Raw genomic sequence first — 25,993 nt, 5'->3', positions numbered from 1 at the left:
TTATTGCTGTTAATCCCTCAAGGCAGGGGTTTTCCTGACCTTGGATCCTATATAGAGTGCCTGGATTTCATTCCGGCGTGCCGCTGTCAGACTGGCATAGAAGTGAGCTGTGAGGTAATCAGCCAGGAAGTGAGAGGCTGCCAAGTTCGGATGCTGGTCCAGTGACTGCTCACTGATGGCAAGGCAAACACCAGGGTCTTCAATTCTTTGTAAAAGCTACAAAACCAAACAAAACACAGTGACACACTACAACATTCCTGGAAGGCAGCTTTCTGTCCACAACAGTTTATTACAGTGTTCTAGCAAACAAATTAATTCACTTTTTAAGTGACAGCTCCACCAATATTAAAACCAAAAATGTTCACACCACTAATTTGGGCACAGCTGACTGATTCATGCTATTAGCTTCACTTCTGATTCTTCTGCTTAAGCAGCACTGACATGCTTCATTATGATTTTTCAAATGAAAGGAGCCTTGTATTTCCATGAAAGTGACATTTATGCTATTAGGTCCAAGAACTAAATTGCCAAGCTGGATTTTTACTTAAGCATAACAGGGGAGAGTTGGGATCCTAAAAGCTTATCTAAGCAAATAACATCTCTTGAGGGTGGAACCAAAAAGACCATGAAAACACACACAGTGAAGGTAGGCAAAACAGCTGTCAACTTATTTGATCTACGAATATGAGACTGAGAACATCTTGCTATTACCTGCAGTGCCTTTTCCATGTCTCCCATCTCCAGTAAGTGGAGAAGGTGCTCACGGTGAAGGTTGATCAAGTCTTCTCTTGGGACAGGGTACAAGTGTTCCCATTCCTCACACAATTCATAATCCTAAAGAATTCAAAAAGAAGTAAAATTAAAAGGACAAACTCTACTCTTCCTGATACAGTTGCTTCTCCCACAGTTCTGATCAAGAGATTCTGTAGCTTAGACTCCTCTCCCAGATAAAAATAATAATAATTACACTGACAAAGGAAGATGATAGCCAATTTAATCAGTCACAGTCTGCATTTAAAATACCTTGTTTACCTTACAGTAAACAAGCTAGTTTTCAGAAGACACTTAAAGCCAGCCAGATTTACAATATTAGCATTTCTCTAATAATCACAACTGTTTTTTGACCAAAGTTATGCTACTTTAAAATCTTCAAAATTGTAAAAGAAAAGAACAAGTTATATCTCAGAGTAAGAGTTTAAACTAAAACTTGAGAATTATTAATTACATGTAAATCTTGATACTAAGCAAAGATCTCTATTTGTTTCTGTAGCACAGAGCTGAGTAAAGGAATCCTTCCTCCCAATATAATCTCCACTGATCACTGTTTTAAGAGGCCATTTCAATGAATTTATTTACTTGAAGTTTAATGCATTCTAATTCAACGAAATTCATGATGATGATGTCTAACCTTTGCTTTCAGAATGATATTCATGACAGTCTGAGGATCATCAGAGCAGGCTTTTTTGAGATCCTGCCAGTCATTCCACAATGGTTCATTTTGCACATTCAAAATCTGAAAAAGTTAATATTGAGTAGCATAAATTATAGAATCTCAATTTATCTCAATCAATAGCCTAAGAAAACAGCTGAGCTCATCACATCAAAAGCTTTGACAAGAAACTCAAAAAGCAGATCACATTTAGACCTTTTCAGGTATGATGTAACGCCCTTGCACTCAAAAAAAATCCCCACAGTTTTCACAGATATGAGTCTACAAAGCACATTTATAAGGGAAGGTTTCTGAAAGATTAGATGGTAATAATTATGGATGTAAAAGTACACATTTACTGGCACTAACAGAGAGACAACTGAGCTGTCAGTTAGCAGAACTCCCACCAGACAGAAATCAGCAGGGATGGCTCCTTATTTTGCTGTCTGGCTTTTCAGTCTGTGCTGAACTCCAGGCCAGCCTGTCTGATTTCAGGATTTCTGCACTACACTGCAGTTAGAAGAACTGACTGCAATACAAACTTGCCCCTTGGACCACTAGTCTTGTACACCATCTGCATTTCTCAAACTTGTAAAATGATTAACTGCCACAGAAAGCTTCCAGAGGCTCTAGAATTTGCATAGAATGGCAAATACTTTGCAAAACAATCAGATTCACAAAAATGTTTGTATCGAAACATGTTTGCAGACCAGAATGCTAACAGGTGAGTGGGAAAGTTGTGAAGGATGAAAGCTGAGTGTTAACTGGATACTATAGTACTTCACATGATCTGTTTTGGATAAAAGACTTGAAAAGCTCTCGTGACCAAAACAGAACCAAGGGTGAAAGTTTCTCAGTGGGCAACCAATATTTGCTTCCTGCTGCCTATTTCATCTCACTGGTTACTTGAAGAACGACCTTGTACCTTTTGATAAACCTGAAGTTCTTTCTTCCTGCCCTGCAGATTGGCTTTTAGTTCATGAGGTATGCCCAGATCAGAAATGCAGTAAGCTAGAATTTCCAAACAGGCATCAAGGGGCCACTTGTCCAGGCAGCGCAGGGCCAGGCTACTTCTCAACACTGCATTTTTTACAGGGAACAAGTATTGCCAACCATCCTTATCTGTGGAGGAAACAAAACACTAATTTGAAATTCAGTTTCTATAATTCAGAAAATAAAAAAAAAAAATTCTTATCCTTGCTGGATCACATCAACAAAAGAAACACTGACAGGGCTGAAAAATCATTGCAAGAGTTATCCCAAGCATCAAATTTTTTGGGAAATGTCCAAAGTTAGCACGAGGTACTGACTATTCAGTCTCCAAAAGGCACCTTTCACAGATCACATCATCCATGCATAACAATGACACTGCTGTAAGAGATGTTCCATTAACAATACAATGATTACTGTGTCCTGATGTATTCAGCTCTTCACGTAAAAATAACAAAACAGATGCACTCCAGTTCTCTTGTACTAAATTGGTCATGATTTGCACATTTGTGAAACAGAAACTACACCATCAGAGAAAGCAAATTCAGGATGAAGAAAGGAAAATTATTTATTTCCATCTCTGGATTTGCCCAAGGACCACTACTTTAGTTTCTGCATTTCTATTCAGGTTGCCTTCTTTATTAAAAAAGAAAGGATTGAGGAAAAAAGCCTGAATTAATCCTTCTTACCTTCAGCAGCTGCACAACTCAGCACAGCATCCTTCACACTGACCACTTCCTCCACATCCTGACAGTACAGATCCAAGACCTTCAGAGCTCTGTCCCAGTCCTTGGCCGCAAGAGCTTGTTCAAAGACTCCCGTTAACACTTTAACAGCTGTGGTGGAATGCAACCCCAGGAGCACCAGAGACATGTATGCCTTGCCAGAGAAGACAGCAGCCAAACTGTTACCTTCCTCTTGATTCCAAAGTGGCTCAAACATAGCAAGAAGAAATCGTTCCAATATTGGGAACTCCTTCAACAATGCCTCACACTCCCTGGAAATCTGCTCCAAGCCTAAGGGCACTTCTCGTTTGCCCCGAAATTCCATCCAAGACAAACCTGATTTGTGAATTTTCTGTGTATTAGATGCACTTAGACATGCCACTGTAGCCATCAGCTTCGACTGAGACTTCAGGAAGTCCAGGGAGGAGGCAGTCAGTGTGTGCTGGCTCAACTCATTCAATGAGGATGAGGCCTGAGTGGAGATATCCTCAGAGGTCACTGCAGAATTGTGAATAGGTATTTCAACATCTGGCAGGCAGTGGCAGGCACACTGCTGTGTCAAATTGCTGATGTTGATCAGAAGAGACTTTGCCTGGCTGTTTTGCCTTGCACTGCACAAGGACAGTGGTTCACAACAAGAGTTAACAATGACTTGTTGCACATTCAGGTTCAACCCTTCTTTAGCCAAGAGAGAAGAAAGTCTGTAGGATTGAAAACAGAACCAGATTACCCAGCACATATAAAAGGTACTTTATAATTAGGTTTTTCATAAATCTAAATGCTTTAAAAACACAAGCCCCCTAATATTCTTCACAGGTACATACACAAGGAGATTACATATACTATTTTAACTCTGAGCTTAGGCTGTCATTCCTTTATGGAAAAGGAACTTACTCCTCAAACATTGACTTTTAGCTAACTGCAAGCTACTAAAACAGTTCGCCATTAGCACTCATCTTTTTAAAAGCTACCTCATCTTTCAAAAAAGCTACCTCATCAAATCAGACAGTTTCCATGCCAACCTAATTTAGTAGTTGCAGTAGAAGGAGTTAGATTATCCAGTTTACCTGCAAGGGCAAGACAATGCCCAGTATTCTTACCAAAACCTACTAGCCTACTTTATTGTATTACATTGACAAGCTACAAGTGCACTCCTCTGAACTGTCACACAGTTAAAAAAATCCACATAATTCCACTCTCATTTCATAACAGATAGTAATTGTTAAAAATATGGAGCCACTGTTCTCCCAATCAAAAATCTTCAGGCTGGAGAAGGCACTGACTAAGCTCCTCCCTGCACACCAATCCTTGCAGCATCAAGTGATCAGCTGGTGGGACACAGCTGTACCACCTGTGGTAAGTGGCCAAAGAACCTAATAATGGCTGAGGTAAAAGTCACCAATACCAAAATAACCTACTGGAGTACATAATCTGAAAAAGCACTGACCTGTCAGGATGAACTTGTCTCTCAAAAACAAGCTGAGAAAGCAGCTGAGTTGGACTCTGCTGTAACAGTATAAATGGGTTTCCCACTTTCACTTCTGCAGATACATCTTAGGGAAAAAAACACCAGAATATTTATTATAATACAAACACATTAGCTGAATACACTAACCAACTTTTATTTTAGGAATATAAATTTTAAGGCCCTGAGTCTAAACCCCTTTGACTAAATTCACAGAGTTCTAAATTCACATTAGAATGGTAAAATCCAGAGTAAATTGCAAGGCATTTGTGATTATGCTATACCTCTCAATTCTGGCAATATTATGTCAGACGTATTACCAAAACAGGTACAGTAGAGATTCTTCATCCCTTATGCAAGATCTACGTTCAAACAGTTTAGCAACTCTACTTCATAAACTTTCAACAAAATATGTACTTGTAGTGAGAAGTAGAAAACATGCAGAATTATTTGCTGACGAGTCTCTGGATGTAGACTGGTGCTCTATTCAAGTCAGTCAGCAAGGGCAGAGGGAACTCACAGGTGTACAGGTACTTTTACAAAGGAGTGAAACCCTGGCCACTACTGCTGGAAAGCATTTGTATCCACTACTGAGTTACAGCAAATAACTTTGGACACATTCTCCAAAGTTCACCTTTTCCTTTCATCTTCCACCAAAACAACATTTCCCCCAAACTCACCCAGCCCTTGAATATTTTTGTGCAATTTTTGGCTTTGGCAGTTACCCAGTGAGGACTCAATCATGTCCATACAGAAGCTACAGCTGGCATGACAGTGATCTGAGCTGAACCAGCATGTCTGCAAACAGATCTCTGCTCTTTTTTCTTATCCTCTTGGGTAGGTACTCCCTGAAATCAGTAGTGTGGTACTTGCCCTTACTGCAGCTCAATTAGTGTCAACTTGAAAACATGGATAAGTGTTGCAGACATCTTTTCATGAAAAATCCTTTCCTAGGATTTTTCCTCCTGAGATGCTGAGAGGCCTCAGGAACAAAATGTAAATAATGGTTATCTGCTGCTGTGGAATGTAACAGGTAGAGCTTTCATTGGCCCATCTTGGATGTTTATAATTAATGGCCAATCACAGCCCAGCTAGCTCAGAGAGTCTGAGACAGCTGCCTTTGTTATCAGTCTTTTCTTTTCTATTCTTAGCCTAGCCTTCTGATGAAACTTTTTCTTCTAATCTTTTAGTATAGTTTTAGTGTAATATATATCATAAAATAATAAATCAAGCCTTCTGAACATAGAGTCAGATCTCCGTCTCTTCCCTCAACATAAGACCCCTGTGAACACTGTCACAGATAAGCAGTTTTACTCTAAGCACAGTGAATTGTTCTGCTGTTCTGACAGCTTTATGTGCTGATGGTACATTCCCTTTCATGGACCATCACCTGCTGACTCTATAAAAAACTTCTGCCTGGTTACCTCTGCATGGTCTTATACACACTCTTTTCTTACCCTTGTGGAGCAGCAGAGTGCCTGCTGCCTCTAAGGGAGCTGTAAGTTATACAGCATGCTGATCTACTGGATGCAAAAATCAATCTCGCCTTACAGGGGCAGTGCTAGGAATTTTTGGATTTCAAGGGCTGTTTGTTTTGTCTCCACTCTAAGTGGAGTGCAGAGTCTGGGTCAGTAGTTAGCACTTCTGCTCTCATTTTCCCACTGACATCAACTATCTCCATGTGAGCTGTGGGTGGCATAGGTGTTATGAAATAAAAGGGAAAAAAGTAATAATCAGTTGAAATCAAAAGCACAGGTAGTAGGTACATTTGGCAAGGAACCGTTTTTGCACAACTACTATCCAGAATTTGGCCAGCCTACACAGTGTGAGTATCTCCACCCAGGCTCAGAGTTCCCAGCAGAAAGCCCTTACCTAGCTCTGCATTCAAGCTCCGTAACACCACAGCAGCCAGAGTAGTGATGTAGTCAAGGAAGGCCTTCACAAAGTTTGTCTGTGTGCTGCTCTCTCGCACGCTTTGGCTGTGCTGGTCAAGAGTTCTCAGCAGGAGCTGTGTTTGGTTCCAAACCAGGTGCTTCTCCAGCTCCATGGGCTTGAGAGAGCCCTGCTCCACCAAGGTGCCAAGCAGGCTCCCTTTAGAGTCTGGTTTAAGAGAACAGACAAGATTCAAGGATGAAATGTCAAGAAGAAAGGAGGCAGGGGGGTGGGGGAGAAAGAGAGAGAAATGCTTTAGTTTCATTTCCTCTCTGCAATTATTGTTCTCAGTATAAGCATTATAATTTAATAAATTCCCTTGCTCCCTCAAAGCAAGGGACATTTTACTGTTAGCATTATAATTCAGTTGAAACCAAGAGAAATTTTCACAGCAGAATAAAACTATAGTACATTTAAATTGATAACCACAGCTCTGAGAAGTTAGAACTATATTATGGGAGATCTAAAATATATCTAGCTCTGTGTCATTAACATCAATTCTAAAACACAGGTGCTGACCAATCCTTGAGCTCCATAACATTTAGCTCTTAGAGCTCTCCTAAATTTTTGCTCATTAAATATTTTAAGAACACCAAAAAGCCATTTAGAAATTTGGTGACTAGAAGAGAAACACCAGTACTATATAATGAAGAGAGCTGTAAGAAAAAGCAGCTGTGGAAAAGATGAGACATTTTATGACAATCCTATGAAAACTGGAAGGTATTATGATATTACAAAGGTTTTGAAGGTTTATCTCCATTTAGTTACTTAAAAAATAAAAAAATAAAAAAGCAAGAATACACCAAATTATCTATAAGGTGCCGCTCTAAAATATACTTAAAGAATTCCTTGCTAGGACTGCATAGAAATAGAACAAATAATGACTCTGACAAATTCAGAATTTTAGCTGTGAAAACAAATATAAAAATTACAGCTAAATTTTCCCCTTGATTTATGATTTTTAAAATATATATTTGTGCATATGTCAAAGAGCATTACTACTGGATTTATAGCTGCCTGGAAAGGCCAAAGCAAAAATTTAGGTCCATACATCAATCAGTCTTTATGTTCACAAAAATAACTCACCCACAGAACGTTCAACACATGTCAGTGCTTTTAGGATATGATCCAGGTTTTGTGATAAAACAATTTCATTAGTAATACTTTCTTCAGTCAAGGCTGGGTAGCAAGCTTGCAGAAGGTCTACAATGCTGCATCGAAAATGACTCGCTATTTTCTCATCAGACACCTCTACAAAGAGGGAGAAAAAAACAACAACTGTAACAAAGACACATGTATTCTTTTGCATAGAAGGCCCACAAAACCAGAAGTGTATGATAATATAAAAAACCAGACCATTAAGGATTATTCAGAATTGAGCTCAGGTCACATAGCCCTTGCCTTTTCTGTTATAAATACTAAACCAAAACATGGAAAGTTCAAATTTACACTGCAACAGAAGATAAGAATTTGATTTAGGCACATTTCAACAGAAAGCCTTATCAGCAAAGCACACTACCTGGTCTGGATTGACCTTGTGATGTGCAGGAATAGTTGAGAATTTTACTTATTTGCTGGAGAACTGCTGGAAAACCCTTGACACCTTCAGAGTGCAGTAGAACAAAGTCAGGTCGGTGGCCTGGAACAGTAATCATGCAAAGGGAGAGAAAATCAAACTTAGGAGTGGAAAAAAGAGACACTAACATCAAAGTACAAAATGAGATTTAATTAAGGCTTGGGTGTTAGCACAAACAACACAGCACAGAGAGGCATTTTCTGTTCCCTGGCCCATGCTGATAAACAAAAATATCAAAAGCCTACCCCGAGTTTCAAGGCTGCTGTAGAGTCTCCTTTCTGCTGTCTCCAGAAGCTGTTTGCATGTCTTCCAGAGACGGCACTGAGTACAAGCTAGGTCAAATGCTGCCATTGCTGAAGGACTGAGGTCCTCAAGGACTTCTCGCAGAGGATCAGTATGCTCCAGCTGGATGTTTCTGATCCAGAAGTTTTCTTGAAGAGCAGGAGCAAGACTTCCAGAGGTTGCAAGCAATTTATCAGTAACATCCGAGATGGAATAAAATACCATACCTACAGGTGTCATCAAAAACACACAAACACTGGTTAACAGCATAATTAGATCAGATCCTGTAATGGGTTAACTATTTTTTAATCCTTATAGAAAATAATTCCATATGTGGCCTGCTTCATGGACCAATCAATTACTGTAGAATGGATGCAGCTAATCGAGCATCAACAGCAAATTTTCAGCATTTATAGTCTCTTTCTAACTCAGAGAACCACCACTTACCCTTCTGAACAAACACTACACTCATTTTGACATTATTCAAGTTGCTTTCTTCTTCTTTTTTTACTTCTCCCCAGCCCTTTGTGAGAACTCAAAAAGCCCAGTCCTTACCAGCTGCTGCTGCATTCCCAATAGCTTGCAGTGTGGAACGGCCACTGCCAGATTTCCTGATGCCTCCAGTGCCATCCGATGCTTGATTCTCAATATTGTGCTCCACTCTCGCCATTTCTCGTACTGCCTCTTGGTAACGCTCCATGAAAACCAACTCACCATAGCAAGGGGAAGTCTCCAGATTAAACATCAAAGCCACCTTTCAAAAGTAACAACAGATGAAATTAAATAGATGTACAACAACGGATGTAATCAAATGAAGTTTTCAAAGGTCAAGGAGCTTGGGGGGGAGTGGGGGGCTTTAGAGGAGACAAAGGAATAAAACAAATACTTTAACTGAAAAACATCTCCACAGACACAACACGCTGAAATGGTGCAGTTTTCTCCTAAAGAGTTTTAAGTGCCTGGAAAAAAAGACCCTCAGAGATGTTTTCCAATTATTATTACAAAGCTTACCTATTATTTGTTGCAGGATTAGGGCTGAATTAATTTCATAACCCACACCTTTCAGAATGACTCTCCACAATTTCAATATACTATGTAATAAGAGATATCTATCAAGTTTGCCTCCAAAGCAGACTATTTCAAATAAATTCTTATTCAGCAAGGAATACTTTCTCAAAATTTAAACACAAAGTAGCTAGGCAGAGCTGTGCATGAAACCAACAACCAAAAATCAACCAACCTACTAAGAAACCAACAACAGAATACAAACCAAGCTTGAATGCTTTATCACTGGTGATACTGAAAATCAAGGCAACAAAGCAAAACAAAATGCTCCTTTGGCCCTGTAATTAGGGAGAAGATGAAGTGGCATGCCTGGAGTCAAACAGAACTAATTGGCTGAATAGTAATGTGATGTTAATGCAATGTTTAAGTGACATGAACTCCTCCAGTATGGCTATCCAAAACTCAGCCAGGTCACAATTTTGACAGAAGATCCACTCATTGATGCACCTCAAGATATTTTTTCAGAGCATCAGCTCAAAAGCCACCCAGAGAAAGGTATGCACAGCTGTGAGGGAGCAAAGAATCACAAATATGCGGACTGTCAATTTGCAAGTTTTTCTGCCTGTTTTCAATACTACAAATTTAGTCTCAAAACATACCTCCTTCAAATGAAAACAATCACTGCTCTGGGTAAGGAACACCTCTGCATGTTTCTACCAGGGTTACAAGTGGAAGAGTGCCACGGTTTTGAAAAACGGATTAAATAAAGCAGTTCAAATAAAGCTGCTTCCTCACGAGACTTCACATGATCTCTCTATTCTTCAGTCAGATGAAACACTATGCTTGACTAGCTCTCATCAAACATTTGCATGCTTTGAGAACCCAGGTGTAGAGAAAACATTTTCACATAACAAGGCAGAAAAACCCTGCAATGGGATGTTGATTTGGAATATCTTTGTTCCTTCCACTTGCTTCTGCTTCTGAAGTGTTTCTTTCACTTGGAAGCCCTATGTTTGCTAAACGCAGAAGAAGCATCAATTTAACTCAAAAACTGAAATACATGCATCTTATTTACCTGGTGGGCTTCCACAAAGTTCCCTCTCAAAACACAAGAAACTAACAGTGATTCGGGTGGGGAAAGCATCATAGGAATGAGGGAGTTCTGCTGACGTGGTCTTGCCCTGCTTTCCAAATCACTCAAGCCAGACACACTACTGGTACTTCCCTCTGCAAGACAGAATTCTTCAGTATACTATTAGGGAAAACACATTTCACCAAGTAACAGCCACCTAGCAGATAACAGCATTTCACATATTTAACACAAAAATATAGGAGCAGAGTTGCAAGCAAGTTTTAGGGTAAAGAAGTCAACATAAACATCCTGTTAAAAATTCTCATAACATTTCACTATTTGGTCAGAATTTGCAGTTTGTATCTCATCCCTGTGTAACACTTTTCAGGAGCTACATAATGTATACACAGGCACTGGTCCAGTATGGACAAAGGGAGAAGTCTAAAGCATCTGACCTATTAGATCATTCCAGCATGCCTAAGCATGTCTTAGCTTACATGAATATCAGTTCATTAGCTTTTTTGATGATTTGCAGACCACTACATTGCTTGCATACTGTTTCCTGCAAGCCAAAGATACCAAGAAAAATCTAATTCTCTTATTCCAGACAAAGATACATGTTATTCTGACTACAAAAGAGTGATCCAAAAATGGGAGCTCTGAGAAGCGAAAGGATAGAATTCTGTCCTGCACACAGCAGTAATTCACATTAACTACTCAAGCAAATTCTTCATCATGCACATTGAAAAGACAAAGAAATACTACTTTTGTGGCTTATTACCTGAGGTACTGGTGCTTAGCTCGCTACTTGTGCTTTCTAGTGATGGACTGGATGCTCCTTCCTTCCCATCTAAAATGGAAAAAATCAAAATCAGCACATTAAATGCACTTTTATTAAAACTTACTGCCAATAACAGATTAAGCAACCTCAAGAGATCTTCAAGAGCATCTTGTAAATGAGCCACCACTGACATCTATGATAAGGCAAAAACTGCTGATTTGAAGAAAATGCTAGGCTTAGAGACTATGCTGGGTGGCCCATCAGTGACTCACGTCAGATACTTGGAAGCTTGTTATTTTGGAAAATGCCACTCCAAAACCAGACATGCTTTTCAAAGGCTAAATAGAAAAAAGGTGAGGAACACAGCTTTCTCCTAAGGCTGCCAATGTATGCCCCAGACTCCTGTTAATTCACATCCTAGATAATACCACAACAGGAATGAAAATATACTGAACAGTCATGGGACATAGGGGAGAACAGGAAAAATTAGCACTGTAGTTGAAGTTCTCCCCTGCCCCAAATCAGACTTGATTGAAAGAATTTATTCTTCTTGGAAGTAAGTTATTTGTGCAGATGAGCTTTAGAAAACAATCCAAGTGGAACTGGACAGATACTTCAAACCACTAAGAAAACTAAAGGAAATAAATCTAGTTCTCTACTCCTAGGCCATGAAATGTAATTGCATTCAGCCATGAGCACAGGAAAACTATACACATTTCAGAAGTGCCTTCTCCAAGACACTTTTTCAACCCACCTGTCTTGTACCTCCGATATCTACTTCGTTTCTTCAAGCTGGAACACCTGATTAAAGAGCAATATCTCCTGGATGCTGCAAGCTGATGTTCTGTGAAATATTTAAACAAAAACATTACCAAGTAGCTTTACAGAGGGAGACTTGACAAACAGTTGAACACAAGTTTGGAAACTTGCAATATTTAAGGTCCAGACTGCAAAGTCTTTCTTGGGACATGGAGCTTACATAGTCTGACATACACAATAAGCTACACATGATACAAGACCAAACCTCATAGCAACAAGGCCAGCAAGTTATGGGCTGAGAAGGGTGAGAAACAGGTTCCTGAATGTGCTGTTCAAGATACTTCAACAATCATCCAGAATAATACAACCTCCTCTGACACATTTTCCTAACATGTTTCCAGTCTAGGGTAAATCAACGCTGTCCATGAACAAGCTGAGACTATTTGGCTTGCACTGGATCCAACATCACCATGTCCCTTCATATCATTGCAGTGTGATTTGTGACAAAGGGGTGGGACAAAGGCAAACAAAGCAGTGCATCCACAAAGGGGGGGGGAAATGAGAAAATGACCCAAACTTTCTGATTAGAATAGAGATCGCTTCTGTTGGAAAATGGTGCAAGCACCAGGTGTCTCCAGGTAGGTCACTCTCTCAGTATCTGCCAAAATATGCTCCCTCAGTGAGATGCTCACAGAATTTAGCCTTGAGATCACTGTCTGGACAGCTGTAACATATGAGAAAGTGCCAAATACAAAGCCTACCTGCATTTCTGTTACTCATCACCACCTTGTATCGCCAGTGAGCTTCAGAAAGGTATTTGGAAAACTGTAACACGCGACTTCCAAAGGCATCTCTGCTTGCAGAAAGATTCAAGCACTCAACAAGCTCCAGCTCTTCACGAAGCACATTACTGGAGTCCCACGGGAGGGAACTCTGGATGTCTTCCAAGTGGTTGAGAAGCAATGTGAGGAAGGCCTCCATGGCCACATCATCCACTAAAAATCCAGTAACACCACTGGTGAAGTGTTTCAGATCCAGGCAGCTTGGCTTAGAGGTTTCACAGCTTTTGCCATCTAACACAGAGTCACAAAGATCTCGGGTATCTGTGTGAAGTGTTTGTGCAGCCAGCAGAGACTTCTCTGATTTTTTTTCAGCCTCTGTTAGGTGTTGTGGACTTTGCGTGGTGGAGGACCGCCGACTGTCACTGCCTTCGACGCTCAGAGCAGCGCCCTTCTTGTCAAGGTCTTCATCCTCTGCATAGTCCTCAGGTAGAGGAGTGTCAGTATAGAGGTCATTATAGGAAATGAAAAGCAAGGAGAAAATATTCTCCAAAACCTCCAGGCGCAGAGGAATGGGAACACTCCTTAAGAACTGCTGACACTTTGCAATGTACTGAGGAAATACTGTAGAGCAATCTGTACAATTAAAAACAAAGAACATTTATTCTACATTTTTCAGGGATTCCTTGCTCCAACTTGTGCCTCTTAAGAAAATCCCAGAAGGGGAACTAATCCAGTGGCTCAGACCCAGTCATTCCTCCAAAAACCAAGAAGATACATGTCCAACATTTTACATTTAGAAAGGCAGTGTGCGCCTCCTCCTCCTGAGCAATGCCCATTACGGCTCTGTTCAACAATGTGCAAATTCAGATTCCACCAATTCTAGCCATTAAATCAGTTTCAGCTCTGGGAAATCATAAGCTCTTCTAAATTATCTGTCACTACGATCCTATATCTAGTATCACTTCCTTTTAGCACTATATTTTTTGTACAATTGCCTTAAATGTTTTAAAACAAGGTTGGTAGCTTATTAATATCTATTATTACTAAATATAATAACACCTCCAAGAAATACCATTATACTTGCTTGGAAAGCATCCATAGCCCACTGAATAAAATACCATATACCACAAGGTGCAACATTATCCCCATACTAAGTGATAATTCAGAGCCTAGCAACTGCATGGAAAAGCACACATTACTGAACCTGGGAAAGGAGGCCAATCACCTGCTGGTTCTCCAGAAGTTGCATCCTCAGGGACATCACCAAGAAGGCTGTGTACACAATCCTTGCACCTGGCATGTCTGTGTGAATTCACACAGAGAGCATAGATTGCATACTTCATGGCACAGAAGGCTCTGAAGAGGGCCAGGTTGCGCTGCTGACTCAGGGTGTTAGGGAGCGTGGCTGCTGTGGAGTGAAACCAGGGTGGTGAGGGGGTAGGAGGTAAACAAGAAAACAAGTTCATTTTCTCCTGCAGTTCCTGCACAGCAATAGTTATCCACTCTTTCTTCCCCAGTGCTGTTTTTGTCTCAGCTTTGATTTATCTCACCATTACTTTTGGAAAAAAAGCCCAAACAACACAACCCACAACAGATGGGCACAGAAAAGTCGGTCTGGATCCCCTTCTAAAAATGAAATTTACTGTGAACTTGTGTAGCAGAACCTGACTACAGCATAGAATGACCAAAATCCCTCACAATGACTCTCATTAGCAGTGTGTGGTTGAGCTGTACTGCTGCATTTGTAACAGAGGGGCAAATCCTGCTTCATTTCAGCATCTTAGAATTCTGTGTTATAGTACACAGCAGATGAGTAGGGAAACAATGTATGGCTATGACTATAGTAGGAATAGAGTCCCACCACTTCTTCAGATTTGTACTAATAAATAGATACCATGGTTGATTCACAGTGGCTGACACAATAGATCAAACACAATCTGCAAGTGACTAAAGAAGAAGTCAATCCCACAGTTTCCTTCACACATTTATGATAAATGCAAACTAGAGCAGTACTGCAGACACTTCTCTTCCCCTTTGGGTTTTTTCTGAGGAAAGGTATCACGTGCCAAGACATGATCCCTTCCGAGTACAAGAGAATAGGACAGCTTCAAATTGTAAAAATCACATCATCATCCCCTTCACCCAGGAACACAATATAGTATCATATATTCTGTTATGCTGACAGTAGATGAATTATTAATCTACTGTAAAAAGGTTAAAAGAACCCCACAACAAAGAAAGAAAAAAAAGCCCTGACAACCACACACAGTGTTAAATTATTGCTTGGAATCCACTGTCCTGTATTCTCATACAAGTAATGAATTGTGTCTCTACCTGCTCTCAAGCAGGAAAAGCATTTGCCAAGTTGTCATTTTTTAAACAAAGTATAGGTACAAAGCACGATGTACTGACAATGTCCACATCCAAATTCTGTAACTGAACAGAACTACCTAACCTAAAAACTATTTCAGCACTGTCCTCCACAAAGTTTGAGCACAACTGCAGAGAAAAGCACTAGTCTGAACTTTTCTGAACTACAGAACAGCCAAAGCAAAAGGACTGAGAGCACAAACAGCTGGAAACAGTTATTGCCTATCACTGCCATTCAAAACGGTGACAGTGATGGAAAATGAAATGTAGAGAGCAGATGGAACTGAGGAGACATCCACATCTGAATCCTCTGAAGAACCCACGTGGCCACTGAAATTCTACTATTGCCTAGAAGCTCTACACTAATATGTAAATACCCAAATACCTCCCAATACCACTGCCTTAAGAGGACGTCAGGCAGGTAAAGCCAGAGATCTGATAAACACAATACTCTGGAAAAGAGAAATAGTTAGCTGGAGATACTATAACAGATACTGGTAATCAAAAGTAAGTTTAATACACTTTTGCCTCACATGTGGAAAACCTTGGATGCAGTGAGTTGAGTCTGTGTCAGTGTTTGTACCTAAACCAATCCTCCTCCTTTACTTAAGACTTTCCTTGAACCAATACTGAAGAACAATCCCTTAACCAACAGCACTGGTTTTTCCTATGCCACAAATACTAACACCTTCTTTTTGAATACTGTAACTCATGAGGAAATTGCTGTTCACCATGACTGATCAAAACCAATGTTTTGCACAGCCTAAACTCAACTGCTTGCCACTACCCTGGTTTCACTACTGCAGCTGACAGATACATACTAAAAAGAAGGGGGAGAAGGGGAAGCATGTGGGGTGATGGGAAGAAAAGGCCTGTTAACATCATTATATCTGACAAAACCAAAGTTTATGACTCCTCTCTTCCCTTTACAGCTCAAAATAGAATTTTAAAGGAGATTCTACTAAGCTGTGTTTTTACAGAATGATCTGAATTCTGCAATAATTGCTGGATTGAAAAGAGAAAGAGGATTTGTCTTCCGATAATTATTTCTATAAATTATTGTGACATGAAAAAAAGAAGAGAAACTGCAGCTAGAGTTCTTTTGCTATAGTCATGCAGCTCCCAGAAGATATGATGGGACTCCCTCTTCCTGCTTTTGAAAGGCTTTGACAGAATTTAAGCAGAAAATAATTCAAATGTAAGAACTGTTTAAAAAAACCCACAATACCAGCAACAACAAAACAATTTCAGAAAGCAGGACATTGAAAATAAGGATCTATATAGAGTTTTAATTCCTACATATTTTAAGATTATTCAAGACAAGTGTCATGATAATTTTAACACCAAAACCTGTAGTAGTAGGAATAGAAATCAACATCACAACAACATGATATGGAAGGAGGGAAACCTGCTTCCCACTAGGTAATCTGAAAAAATCTGTGCAAGATCCATCACTGAGAGCTCTCCATGCAACTCAGGTTGCAATTATACATGTCCAAATTCACAAACATAAAAGCAATATTTAGAAAACAAATACTGCAGCTTCTTAGGTTCTCGTGCACACAGGAAAATGGAGCTTAATAATCATTATTAAGAGGACCCATCAGAAAACAGCTTTAAAATTGCAGCAGCTGAACCTGGACACAGGATGCAATCAAAGGTGTGACCAAAGCCAGTCACTTGATCATATCCAGTGATCTGATGTGTTTAGCTGTTGCAGGTATTCTAGGCACCCAACTGGAACATGAGAGAAGTGAGGCAGGAGCAATGTAAACACAGGCTGTAGCTAAGTCTCACTGATTTAAATAGTAAATTTAAATTTGGTAACAGTTAATATCAGAATTTTAAAAACCCAGTTTTTATCTCTTTCAAAAATTAAGATGTTATAGTACAAGATATTATCAATTTCATCTCGTTTTGCTCTTTGATTTTCGATTAAAGAGCAATGAAATACAAACTAAAGGTGTTACATAGCACAGAAGTTACAATGAGCAGCATGTATCATGAGCATGTGCCAAGTCTTGTTACCCTCTTGAAAAAGCTCTTTCAGACATCTGTCCTTGTGAGATCAAAGAGATCTCACAACTCCTTCTTGAAAGATAATTTACTCCCCAAAAGGTTTCTAAAATAGTTTCCACATGCTCTCTAGAGTTCTTCCACAAAACAGCTAGTAACTGGTGTCTTCCACAATTACAGAAGCAGGTCAAGAAAACAAATCCTGGCAGAAATCCTGAACATACATACTCAAGAGATTGTGAGTTTTTTGTGTTCTCACAACCCTACACATTTACCCTGCATCTGCTGGTCTCTGGCAGGAACTTTCTGAAGAAGTTCAATAACATCATCTTCATTCAGTGCCAGAAGATTGGTGAGATGATGCAGAGAATACACCGCAGTGTGGCAATCCAGATTGTGCAAGTGTTGCAACAGAACCTTCCTTGGGACAGTAATACTACAAGAGAGAACAAAGAGATGACACAGATTTAAATCTCAGCCATGTTTAAAGATTTAACTCCCACTCTAATTCTGATTGAACCAAACTACTGCAATTAAAAAGAGAAACAAAGAGTATAACTGCAACCCATGAGATATTTCAGGAGCTTGTATATACAGTCACTATTACATGATTAGCCAAGAAAATAACACCTTCTCTATTTGCATGTGTAAGCTGACTTCACAGGTAGATTTGGCAGCACAGTTTGGAAAAAGTCCTTCTGATCATTTTACCTATTTTGCTGCATGCACCATTCAAGAACTTCCACGTGACTCCACAGCCCATCACAAAAATCTTTCAATACTGAATCATTGCACAGATCCTAAATGGAAAGACAAAAAAACAGAATCTCATTACAACAAATCCCCCAGCCAGACAGCAGAATCATTTCTCACACATTTGTTTGCAAGACTTTACCATGTAATAAATTTCAAATAGAGAAAACTACCAGATTTATTAAAGCCAGCAAAGGAGGGCTATTCTGACAGAACATAAAAGTCAGTCAGCCTCCCATTGACACACCTACAGATCATAGAAAGGTGGCTACACCCCTGCTCAAGAAAAGCTTATAAAACGCAAATTAATGCTTCTTAGTAACAGTCTAAAGGTAATCTCTAGAACTAATCATGTACTTGAAAGATGCCATACTGGGTAGCAGATGGTCATTCTCCTTTCCCACTTGCTTTTCTACTACAGATGACTGCCTGCTAAGAGTTTAACTTTGCAGAAGCTGCGGGATAGACTTTTGGTGTATTACCAAGAGAGTAACTCCCTTAAGGCAACACCAGCTTAGGTCTGCACTGTGACCCAGCAGTACAAGGCTCCTCACCTCCCCACCTCTGACAGCTAAGCCAGCCAGCAGGCATCATCTAAGTGCAACTATACCTTCAGAGCCCCATTTCTTTTGCACAGATGAAGACTGTTCCCAAACAAGGTGGATCTTTCACTCACAGCTCTTGTCATTTATCATTTTGCTTTGAGAATGAGTATGGGGAATTTCCAAGCCACCCTGATGCTAAACTTAAGCCTGAACTAGTCACTACCCAGGGATGACTCACTGACGGAAATAATATGAAAGAAAGATGCCCCAGCTCTTTTCAAAACTAATCAACCATTGCTGTCTTTTCTCCTTATGCTGCTCATGTTAACAGCAGAGGCTGTTTATGAGTTTATGCAAGAGAAACTTTCAGAGTCTCCTTTGCAGTGATGCTGTCTTCACAGCCAAGAAATCAGAAGAAAGGCAAGTGTCCCTACATAATGTTACCTGCACACAACTGTAACATCTTAGCTTTTTCAATTCCATCTTGAGGAAGACTGACATTCTCACTGAAAACTCCCTGGTTTTACTTGTTTTTGCAAACAAATTGCATTATTTGGACTCAGACTGGGAGACTACCACTTGCTTTCTGCTGATTTACCTGAGTTTTGTGTAGAGTCCATAGCAATGCTTTTGCTGATTCCAAGCTTTGACAATGAGTCCATCCTAACAACACCAGGAGGCGGCTAAGAGGGTTGAATTCTCTCCTCAACAAGCTCTTCAGGCCCAAGTAGTCTTCTCTTTTTAGTAAAGCTAATGCAGTCACCTAGAAAATAAAAGAAAGAAGTATTAATTTTTCCAAAATGTGGAGACCCATAACGCGTGGCAGACTATGTAAGGAAGTAGCCATTTCCGTATCAGCTTCACTAAAATAGTGAAGTTCTGCACCCAGAACCTCCCTAAACTTATATTGTCCAGGCCATCAGCATACTCATTAGTAAAGATGTCATGAGGGGAAAAAACACTGGTTTTCAAATGCTTACTGCAGAACCACATTCAAAATTCACATTCCACTCTATACTATCTTGGCATTCCTTCTATTTATTACATTTCTGCCAAGGACATAATGAAAAGGACTTCTACAAGCACATTATGCAAAAGTTGAAACATGCTCAACCTTAAAACCTCACACTTTTAACAGTGACCACCTGCCTGTATCTATTTCTTCTATCCATGTACCTACATAAAACAATTAATTCATAGCAGACTGTTTGCACCACAAATTTTACTGTGTAAACTATTCTCTATGCCCCAAGTCTACCAGCATTAGAAAGCAACAAGTTCAAGGTCATGAGGTAAATCTTGCATACAACAAAACTACAAGCAGAAAATGAGACTTAAACCCTGAAGATTTAATTGTCAATCTGCATGCAGATAAGCTTTTCCAAAAATCTCACCAGCAGTTTTATTGCACTGCTGGAAGTAGGGGAGTATTAGTCATCACCCCTGGCAAACATTATTTGAATACAAAATGCTTCTCTGCACCACTGAGATATGTTCAACACAGGGACTGACTTTAGCCTCCATTGGGTTTCCCTGTTAATGATTTTATGGCTGTACCAGAATCTGTTCCAGAAAGTGCTTGCTGCTGCTCAAGCAGTAGAAATAGGCTGTCTTCCAAGAAGGAGCTTCTTTGGGATCTGAGAACAACCTCATCACAGTTTGCTCTGTATCCAGCTGCTCAGATGAACCTAAAAACATCACAACAAGATTACCTTCCAGTAGAGAGGGGTACCTCTGAGAGAAGCATAATTGCTGTTATTTTAAACCGAGAAACACTCAGTATTTCCTCATTCACTAACCAGCTGTTACATGTTACTACTGGGTAACAGGAAGACCAAGCAAAGAAATTTGACAGAGGTCAGACAGAAAACCAGAAAAACTGTACTGACAATCATTAACATAGCAAAAGCTTGGTCAGCACACAGGTTGTTTGCACCAGCTCAGGTCACACTGACTTCCTTTTGTCAAGCACACCCTTATCTCTGAGCTGCATGAATTCTCACTTGTGCTTGGGACACTGCACTACTCCGCAGGGCTTTAGCAGACTTGTCCAGCACTGGAACTTCTCAGATCTGTGCAAAGTGAGACCCAAACTACTCCCAGTGAGAGTGAAGGTATGTGGATCTCCATTGCTCTTTCCCCACGAGGAAGCAGTAACTCTAGTTATTATCAGAATTTCTAGAGTCTGCCACACCAGCCTGAGCTTCCCTTCAGCCATCCCTGAGTGAAAGGAGAAGTGAGGATAGAAACCCCACTGACTTACACCACAGTGAACAGAGGTGAGCAAAAAAAGTAGGCATTCTAGATTTTCCCTCCTTGCTACTTCACTGACAAGGCCATGGGCATCACTTGCCATTCAGCTTCAGCTGAGATCCTCAAAGAATCACAGAATATGCTGAGCTGGAAGGGACCCATCAGGATGATTTGAGTTACAACTAAATGCACCAGCCACAGGCAGCTAGACAGAGGCTGTGAAGCCATGGCTGGTACAAAACTAACAGCTGGGCTCTGGCAAGTGAGCAGGTATCAAAGTGCATCTTCCCTGCTGCTGGGGTATCACCCTTCTCCACAGCTCCTTCCACTTTCATCAGTTTTCTTTTTCAATATTAAGGGGTTTGAACATTTTGGGATTACTGAAGTGACTGAACTGCTACTGGCCAGAAATGGAACATAGTCCAACACAGATGACCCTGAGCTGGAGGTGAACAAATAAAAACTGTATATATATGGTATATATATGGAGTATCAAACTTCAAGTTACAAGCAAGATTTTCATCAAGAGAAATGCTGAGCAGATTAAAATAGAACACAACAAGGTGTGGTAAAGGAATTGATCACAAAACATAGCATAGACTGCAGAAATGTAGGGGAGAGAACCAGTCTTGACTACTTGTCTGTTTAATACCTTAAGAGTTTTGGTAAACAGGAGATTAGTACAAAGCAAAAAGTGAAACAAACCTTTTTGTATTGATTTTGACAACAAAAACTTTTCTCTTGTTCTTTCTGTGACAACATTGCTATAGAGGCTTAGCAGGCCATGGCTCTGTTTCCTCAACATACAGTTTAGTAGCTTCTCTTCCCTCAGAGGGCTCCCCTCAGCCCAGCATACATCCAAGAGCTCCCTGAATAGGTGCTTTATTTCATCTGCTTGATGCTCCACCTCAAAAGTCACTATACTGAGAGCAGCATAAATTGTATCTACTAGTTCTCTTTGATCTAGCTCAGCTGAAAGCTCAGAGCTGCTCTGAAGCCTCTGCAGAGATTTCAAGGAGTCACAAAGGAACTCGACAAAGATGTTTTTCAGAGAGTGATACTGCTGGAGTGAGGAGCAGGGTGTGCTTTGCTCCCCCTGGAAGAACTCCAGCAGGGCTTTTGCCCTCTGGGGAGCCCGCAGCAAAAGCTTCCGGAGAGCTGAAACAACATCCAAACTGAATTTGTGAGAACAGTCATCTCTTCTTTTGCTCTCTGTGATGGGCTTGCTCTGTGTGCACTCAAATGCTTCAAACAGTTCCTGGTAGGAAAATAATAAAAGAGTAAGCCTTTTAGACTACATTAATATATGAAATTAATTATTTAAAAAAATAGAAGAAACTTGAAAGCAAGCAGATAAATCAATTTGGAAACACCATACTACTAAAGAAATCCACTAATAACGGTTCACTCTGTCCAATATCTTTCCTAGAAGAGTGGATATGCCTCAATATGTAACAAAATACAAAGAATCCTGTAAAACACGAGTACACTATAAAGACCATATACAAGCAAGGAACCACAGCAGTCCCTAGGGGATGGCTGAAGCACTGCCATACTCTACCTCTAAGCAATATCCTAGTGTAACTGTATCTTGATAGTTCTTTAAGAGCATAATGATGTGTGGGGTTTTTTTCTCCTACTTTTCCAGATTTGTACCATCTATCTATCAACTACATCGTCCTCATCAATTTTTAAAATCTGATTAAAACTGACCAAAAGATTCAGAAGCAATCTCATAGACTTAAGCAACAATAATTTTTCTACCTATCAGAAGCAAACCTACAATTTCAGAACGGGCAAGGGGAAAACAAACAAACAAAAACACTCAATTAACCCACCCAATAAGAGTTGGGAAGGGGAGGGACAAGCCAGTTGAATAGCACTCAAGAAGTACTTTTGGCATTCCTAGAATTATGTGAGTGCTGTCCTTGCCTCAAAGAGACACCTCAGAGATTACACAGGGGAGAGGTGGATGGAGTGCACAAAGAATGAGAACAGAAAACAAGACCACAATACCTTTTTTTTAATATTATTTGCTGGATCAAAATGTAATCTACCTACCAACATGCCTCTGACAGAAATTGTGACAAAGATATGAGATTGTTGAATCTCATGTTTCTATGCAACACTGGTGGATAGCTTCTATGCAACACTGGTGGATAGTGCAACAATGGTGGAATCATTCATGACCTCAGAGGTGAGATGGCAACATGCACAGACTTCATTATTCACTAACAGACTTCAAGCAGATTTATTTTAATCAACATTCAAGTATACTTTGCTTGCTTTCATCCTGTAATTGCTAATTCTGTATCCTTAGTGAAATACTGAACAACTTTTGCTAAGCTGAAATAGCCCCTGAATATAGTAAGTTCATTTTCCTCTTGAAATACAGACAAACCAAAAAAGAGCATCTTAAAGGAGTTACAATCTGTAGAACTAGAAGCAACACCTTATGACATTTCACACACCACATCAGATCCAAATCTGTTGTAACTAACATCGAATTAGGACAGTTCTATAGATAGCAACTTTGCTGATATTCTGCTCTCTACTTGCTTTTGATATAAATCCATCTTTGCACATTTCCACATACTTCTCAAATAAATCAGCCTGCATATTTTAATTAATAATAGAAAGTGGATCCTGGACCTCAGAACACATGTCATACCCTAGGCAACGTCAGCAGTAACAGCAGAGCATCCAAAAACTTCCAGAAGGGGGAAAAGGGGTGCATAGGAGATGAAAATTAAGATCTCCAAAGAAAGAAAAAGAAAATACCCATACATTTAAAATGTGCTTACTGACTACAGTTTATTTAGGCTCTCTGTGGGTTGTAGGTTTATGATTATTACAGGTGTCTATGGACTGAAGGCTGTGGCAAGCAGCTGCAGTCAGGACTGATGTGTGTTGAAAAAGGCACGTAGAAAAACCTGTTCCTTGCCTGCCTGCAGCCTCCACTCGAGCCAGAGAAATCACTTGCAGGCACAGATTAACTTCACAAAGGAATCTGAATTACACTCTCTCTCAGTTGCCTAGAAGATTAATAACACATTAACATCTCAGGCAGTTAGCAGGAAACATTCACTTCGATCTGATGAAGTTGGGCATACTGCAGAACAAGAAGAAATAGAACACAGAAGCAGCTCACCTTTAGGACTTCCTCAGAGACATCGTTTTGTAGCTCTTCTAAGAACAACAAAAATTCTGTTTCTTTCCGAAGAGCAACTGGAACAGTTTTCTGAAACCATATAAGAATGGGAAATATATTCGACAATAAAACTTCTATTTACATTAGCATATAAACATAATCATAACTATTTAATTAACACTTTGAGGCAGACTGAAATATCTCTCTGAAGGAATCTAGTCCTCAATTAAAGGCTATTCCAGTCAGGTTCTGCTCTCACACCAGTTGATTTTATTTATCCACACATTTGGGAACAGATCTCATCAAGAATCACAAAACCATCATATCCTCAGAATGGAAAGAAAAAACGCAAGTCCAAGTAGTGCCAAGGACAAATTACATTTTAAAAAAAGTATGCACATCCCTCTCCATCTAAAGCTTATAAAGAATTGTCTGATGCCCGAGCTATTTAATCTTTACTGTAAGAGAGGTGCTGCACAAATGCAGAAGTTGATGCACTCCTGATTTTCATTTACATGAATGTGAAAAGCTAAAATGTTAACTTTGAATATCTTTTAAAAAAACTGCTAGTTTTTCTTCAGTGTGAATATTACAGTTCTTTCTTGATAAATTTGTTAAATGCAAAAGCAGTGCATGTCTCCAGATACCTTAAGAACTTAATTCCATGAAACATGGGAAAGCCTACATTTAAATAAGCAACTAGGGAGACATTCTGGACTTGGAAGTCAGCTATAAAGTGCATTTGGAATCATGAAGATGTTTCTGTACCTGATTCATGGCAAGCCATTTTTCCAGCACAAGAAGCCAAAGCCATGCAGTTCTTGATGGGCTAGAATTCTGTCCCCATCTACAAAAGCAAGGGGCATATACAGGGGATTATACAAGGTTGTCTCCATATCCAAGATCCACGGAAACACCGTCAGAGAACATTTTGATTTTGTATTTCTTTGAGTGAGATAAAAACAAAGACAAGTAAGTAGCCAAAGAAAAAGGAAAACAATGCAGAGAAACCAGAATGTTGGTGTTCTTGCACATCAACTCAGTGACTTCTGCTGTGCAAAACCTGCTTTTAGATACACCAAATACTACTAGCATAGTTCCTCAAAACAAAGAATCTAGATCTGGTCCAAAGTTCAGTCTGCACTGCTCTCTTTGAGCACTTCAGCAGATTTCGTTGAAATGTGACCACTTGCCAAACACTGCTATTTCCTGTTCTATTTCTACCAAAAAAATGAAGCGAAATTTTAGGCCACAGCACCCAAATGCAGCTCTATATTCAAATTAAAAATGAAGCAATTAAACTAATTAAACAAAGAGTCCTTCTAATTTCCATCAGCATTTCACATCCTGCAGTACTTCAGCATTCCAAAGCCTACACAGTTGGGAACACATTCAGTACTGTCAAAGGGACCAGGAAAAGGAGAAAGCACAATATTGTTTCCTGTCATTTAAAAATCTCAGCACTACTAACTAAAGCCTTCAAATGTGATAACCCAGCTATTAAAGATCAAAAGACTGAAAATTCCTATGTCTCAGTGGTTGTTGGCCACAATATTCATCTAACCACGAGCACACCTTCCTCCAGACTCCTTCAGCTGCTGTCAGTGTAAATTGTCTCTTAGAGCCCTTACTGAAATGTTATGCAAACTTTAATGTGAAGAAATATGATCATCTGATCAGACAGGGGGATTACCAATGTTCCCTGAATCGCTAAAAAGTCACCCTTCACATACACCTAACTGAAAAAATAAAAAGTAAGAGATAAAAAGTAACTGGGATTGAGTAAAATGGATGCCATTCCAAAATACAGTGTGAGAGAAACAAGAAATCAACAGCATAATTGGGAATTGCATAATTGGGAATTCTGGGAATAGCAGTTTAAGAAATTAGGAGATTTTTCATGAGTTGGAAACAAGATAACATTTTAAATAACTTCACCACTGATCTTGGTGGTTCCATTTCTAAACTAACCGAAGCTCAGCGTCAAAGAAACGTAATTTCAAGAGATGGTCCCTTTCCCTCGGTAAAATCTAACAAAATCAGTTCTGAAATGCTCCCAAGTAGTTTTAAGCTTGAATCAATCACCATATCAGCTAGGTAAATGAAC

At 39.7% G+C, this 25,993-nt stretch overlaps 1 protein-coding gene across 5 annotated transcripts in view; it reads right to left on the bottom strand.

Moving 5' to 3' along the window:
• The window catches only part of ZFYVE26 (zinc finger FYVE-type containing 26), a 50,498-nt gene that overhangs the window by 23,933 nt on the left and 572 nt on the right, over positions 1-25,993 (bottom strand). For 4 of the 5 annotated variants that reach the window (XM_005479914.4, XM_014266922.3, XM_026793408.2 and 1 more), the window contains exons 2-24: positions 24,655-24,733; positions 23,887-23,976; positions 21,441-21,993; positions 20,040-20,170; positions 19,081-19,245; positions 17,896-17,984; positions 17,460-17,620; positions 14,024-14,206; positions 12,778-13,431; positions 12,012-12,101; positions 11,258-11,326; positions 10,480-10,631; positions 8,955-9,153; positions 8,363-8,626; positions 8,061-8,180; positions 7,628-7,792; positions 6,482-6,709; positions 4,592-4,697; positions 3,109-3,845; positions 2,355-2,551; positions 1,409-1,513; positions 712-834; positions 40-216 (exon numbers count right to left, since the gene is read on the bottom strand). In XM_005479914.4, coding sequence (XP_005479971.2) covers positions 40-216; positions 712-834; positions 1,409-1,513; positions 2,355-2,551; positions 3,109-3,845; positions 4,592-4,697; positions 6,482-6,709; positions 7,628-7,792; positions 8,061-8,180; positions 8,363-8,626; positions 8,955-9,153; positions 10,480-10,631; positions 11,258-11,326; positions 12,012-12,101; positions 12,778-13,431; positions 14,024-14,206; positions 17,460-17,620; positions 17,896-17,984; positions 19,081-19,245; positions 20,040-20,170; positions 21,441-21,993; positions 23,887-23,976; positions 24,655-24,733 — 4,837 coding nt within the window. The remainder of the gene's footprint in view (positions 1-39; positions 217-711; positions 835-1,408; positions 1,514-2,354; positions 2,552-3,108; positions 3,846-4,591; positions 4,698-6,481; positions 6,710-7,627; positions 7,793-8,060; positions 8,181-8,362; positions 8,627-8,954; positions 9,154-10,479; positions 10,632-11,257; positions 11,327-12,011; positions 12,102-12,777; positions 13,432-14,023; positions 14,207-17,459; positions 17,621-17,895; positions 17,985-19,080; positions 19,246-20,039; positions 20,171-21,440; positions 21,994-23,886; positions 23,977-24,654; positions 24,734-25,993) is intronic. The other variant, XM_026793407.2, reaches the window with a different exon arrangement.

Source organism: Zonotrichia albicollis, chromosome 6 (genome assembly GCF_047830755.1).
Source record: "Zonotrichia albicollis isolate bZonAlb1 chromosome 6, bZonAlb1.hap1, whole genome shotgun sequence".
NCBI lineage: Eukaryota > Metazoa > Chordata > Aves > Passeriformes > Passerellidae > Zonotrichia > Zonotrichia albicollis.
Note: the sequence above shows the minus strand (reverse complement) of the source record. Positions and strands in the feature narration are given on the sequence as shown.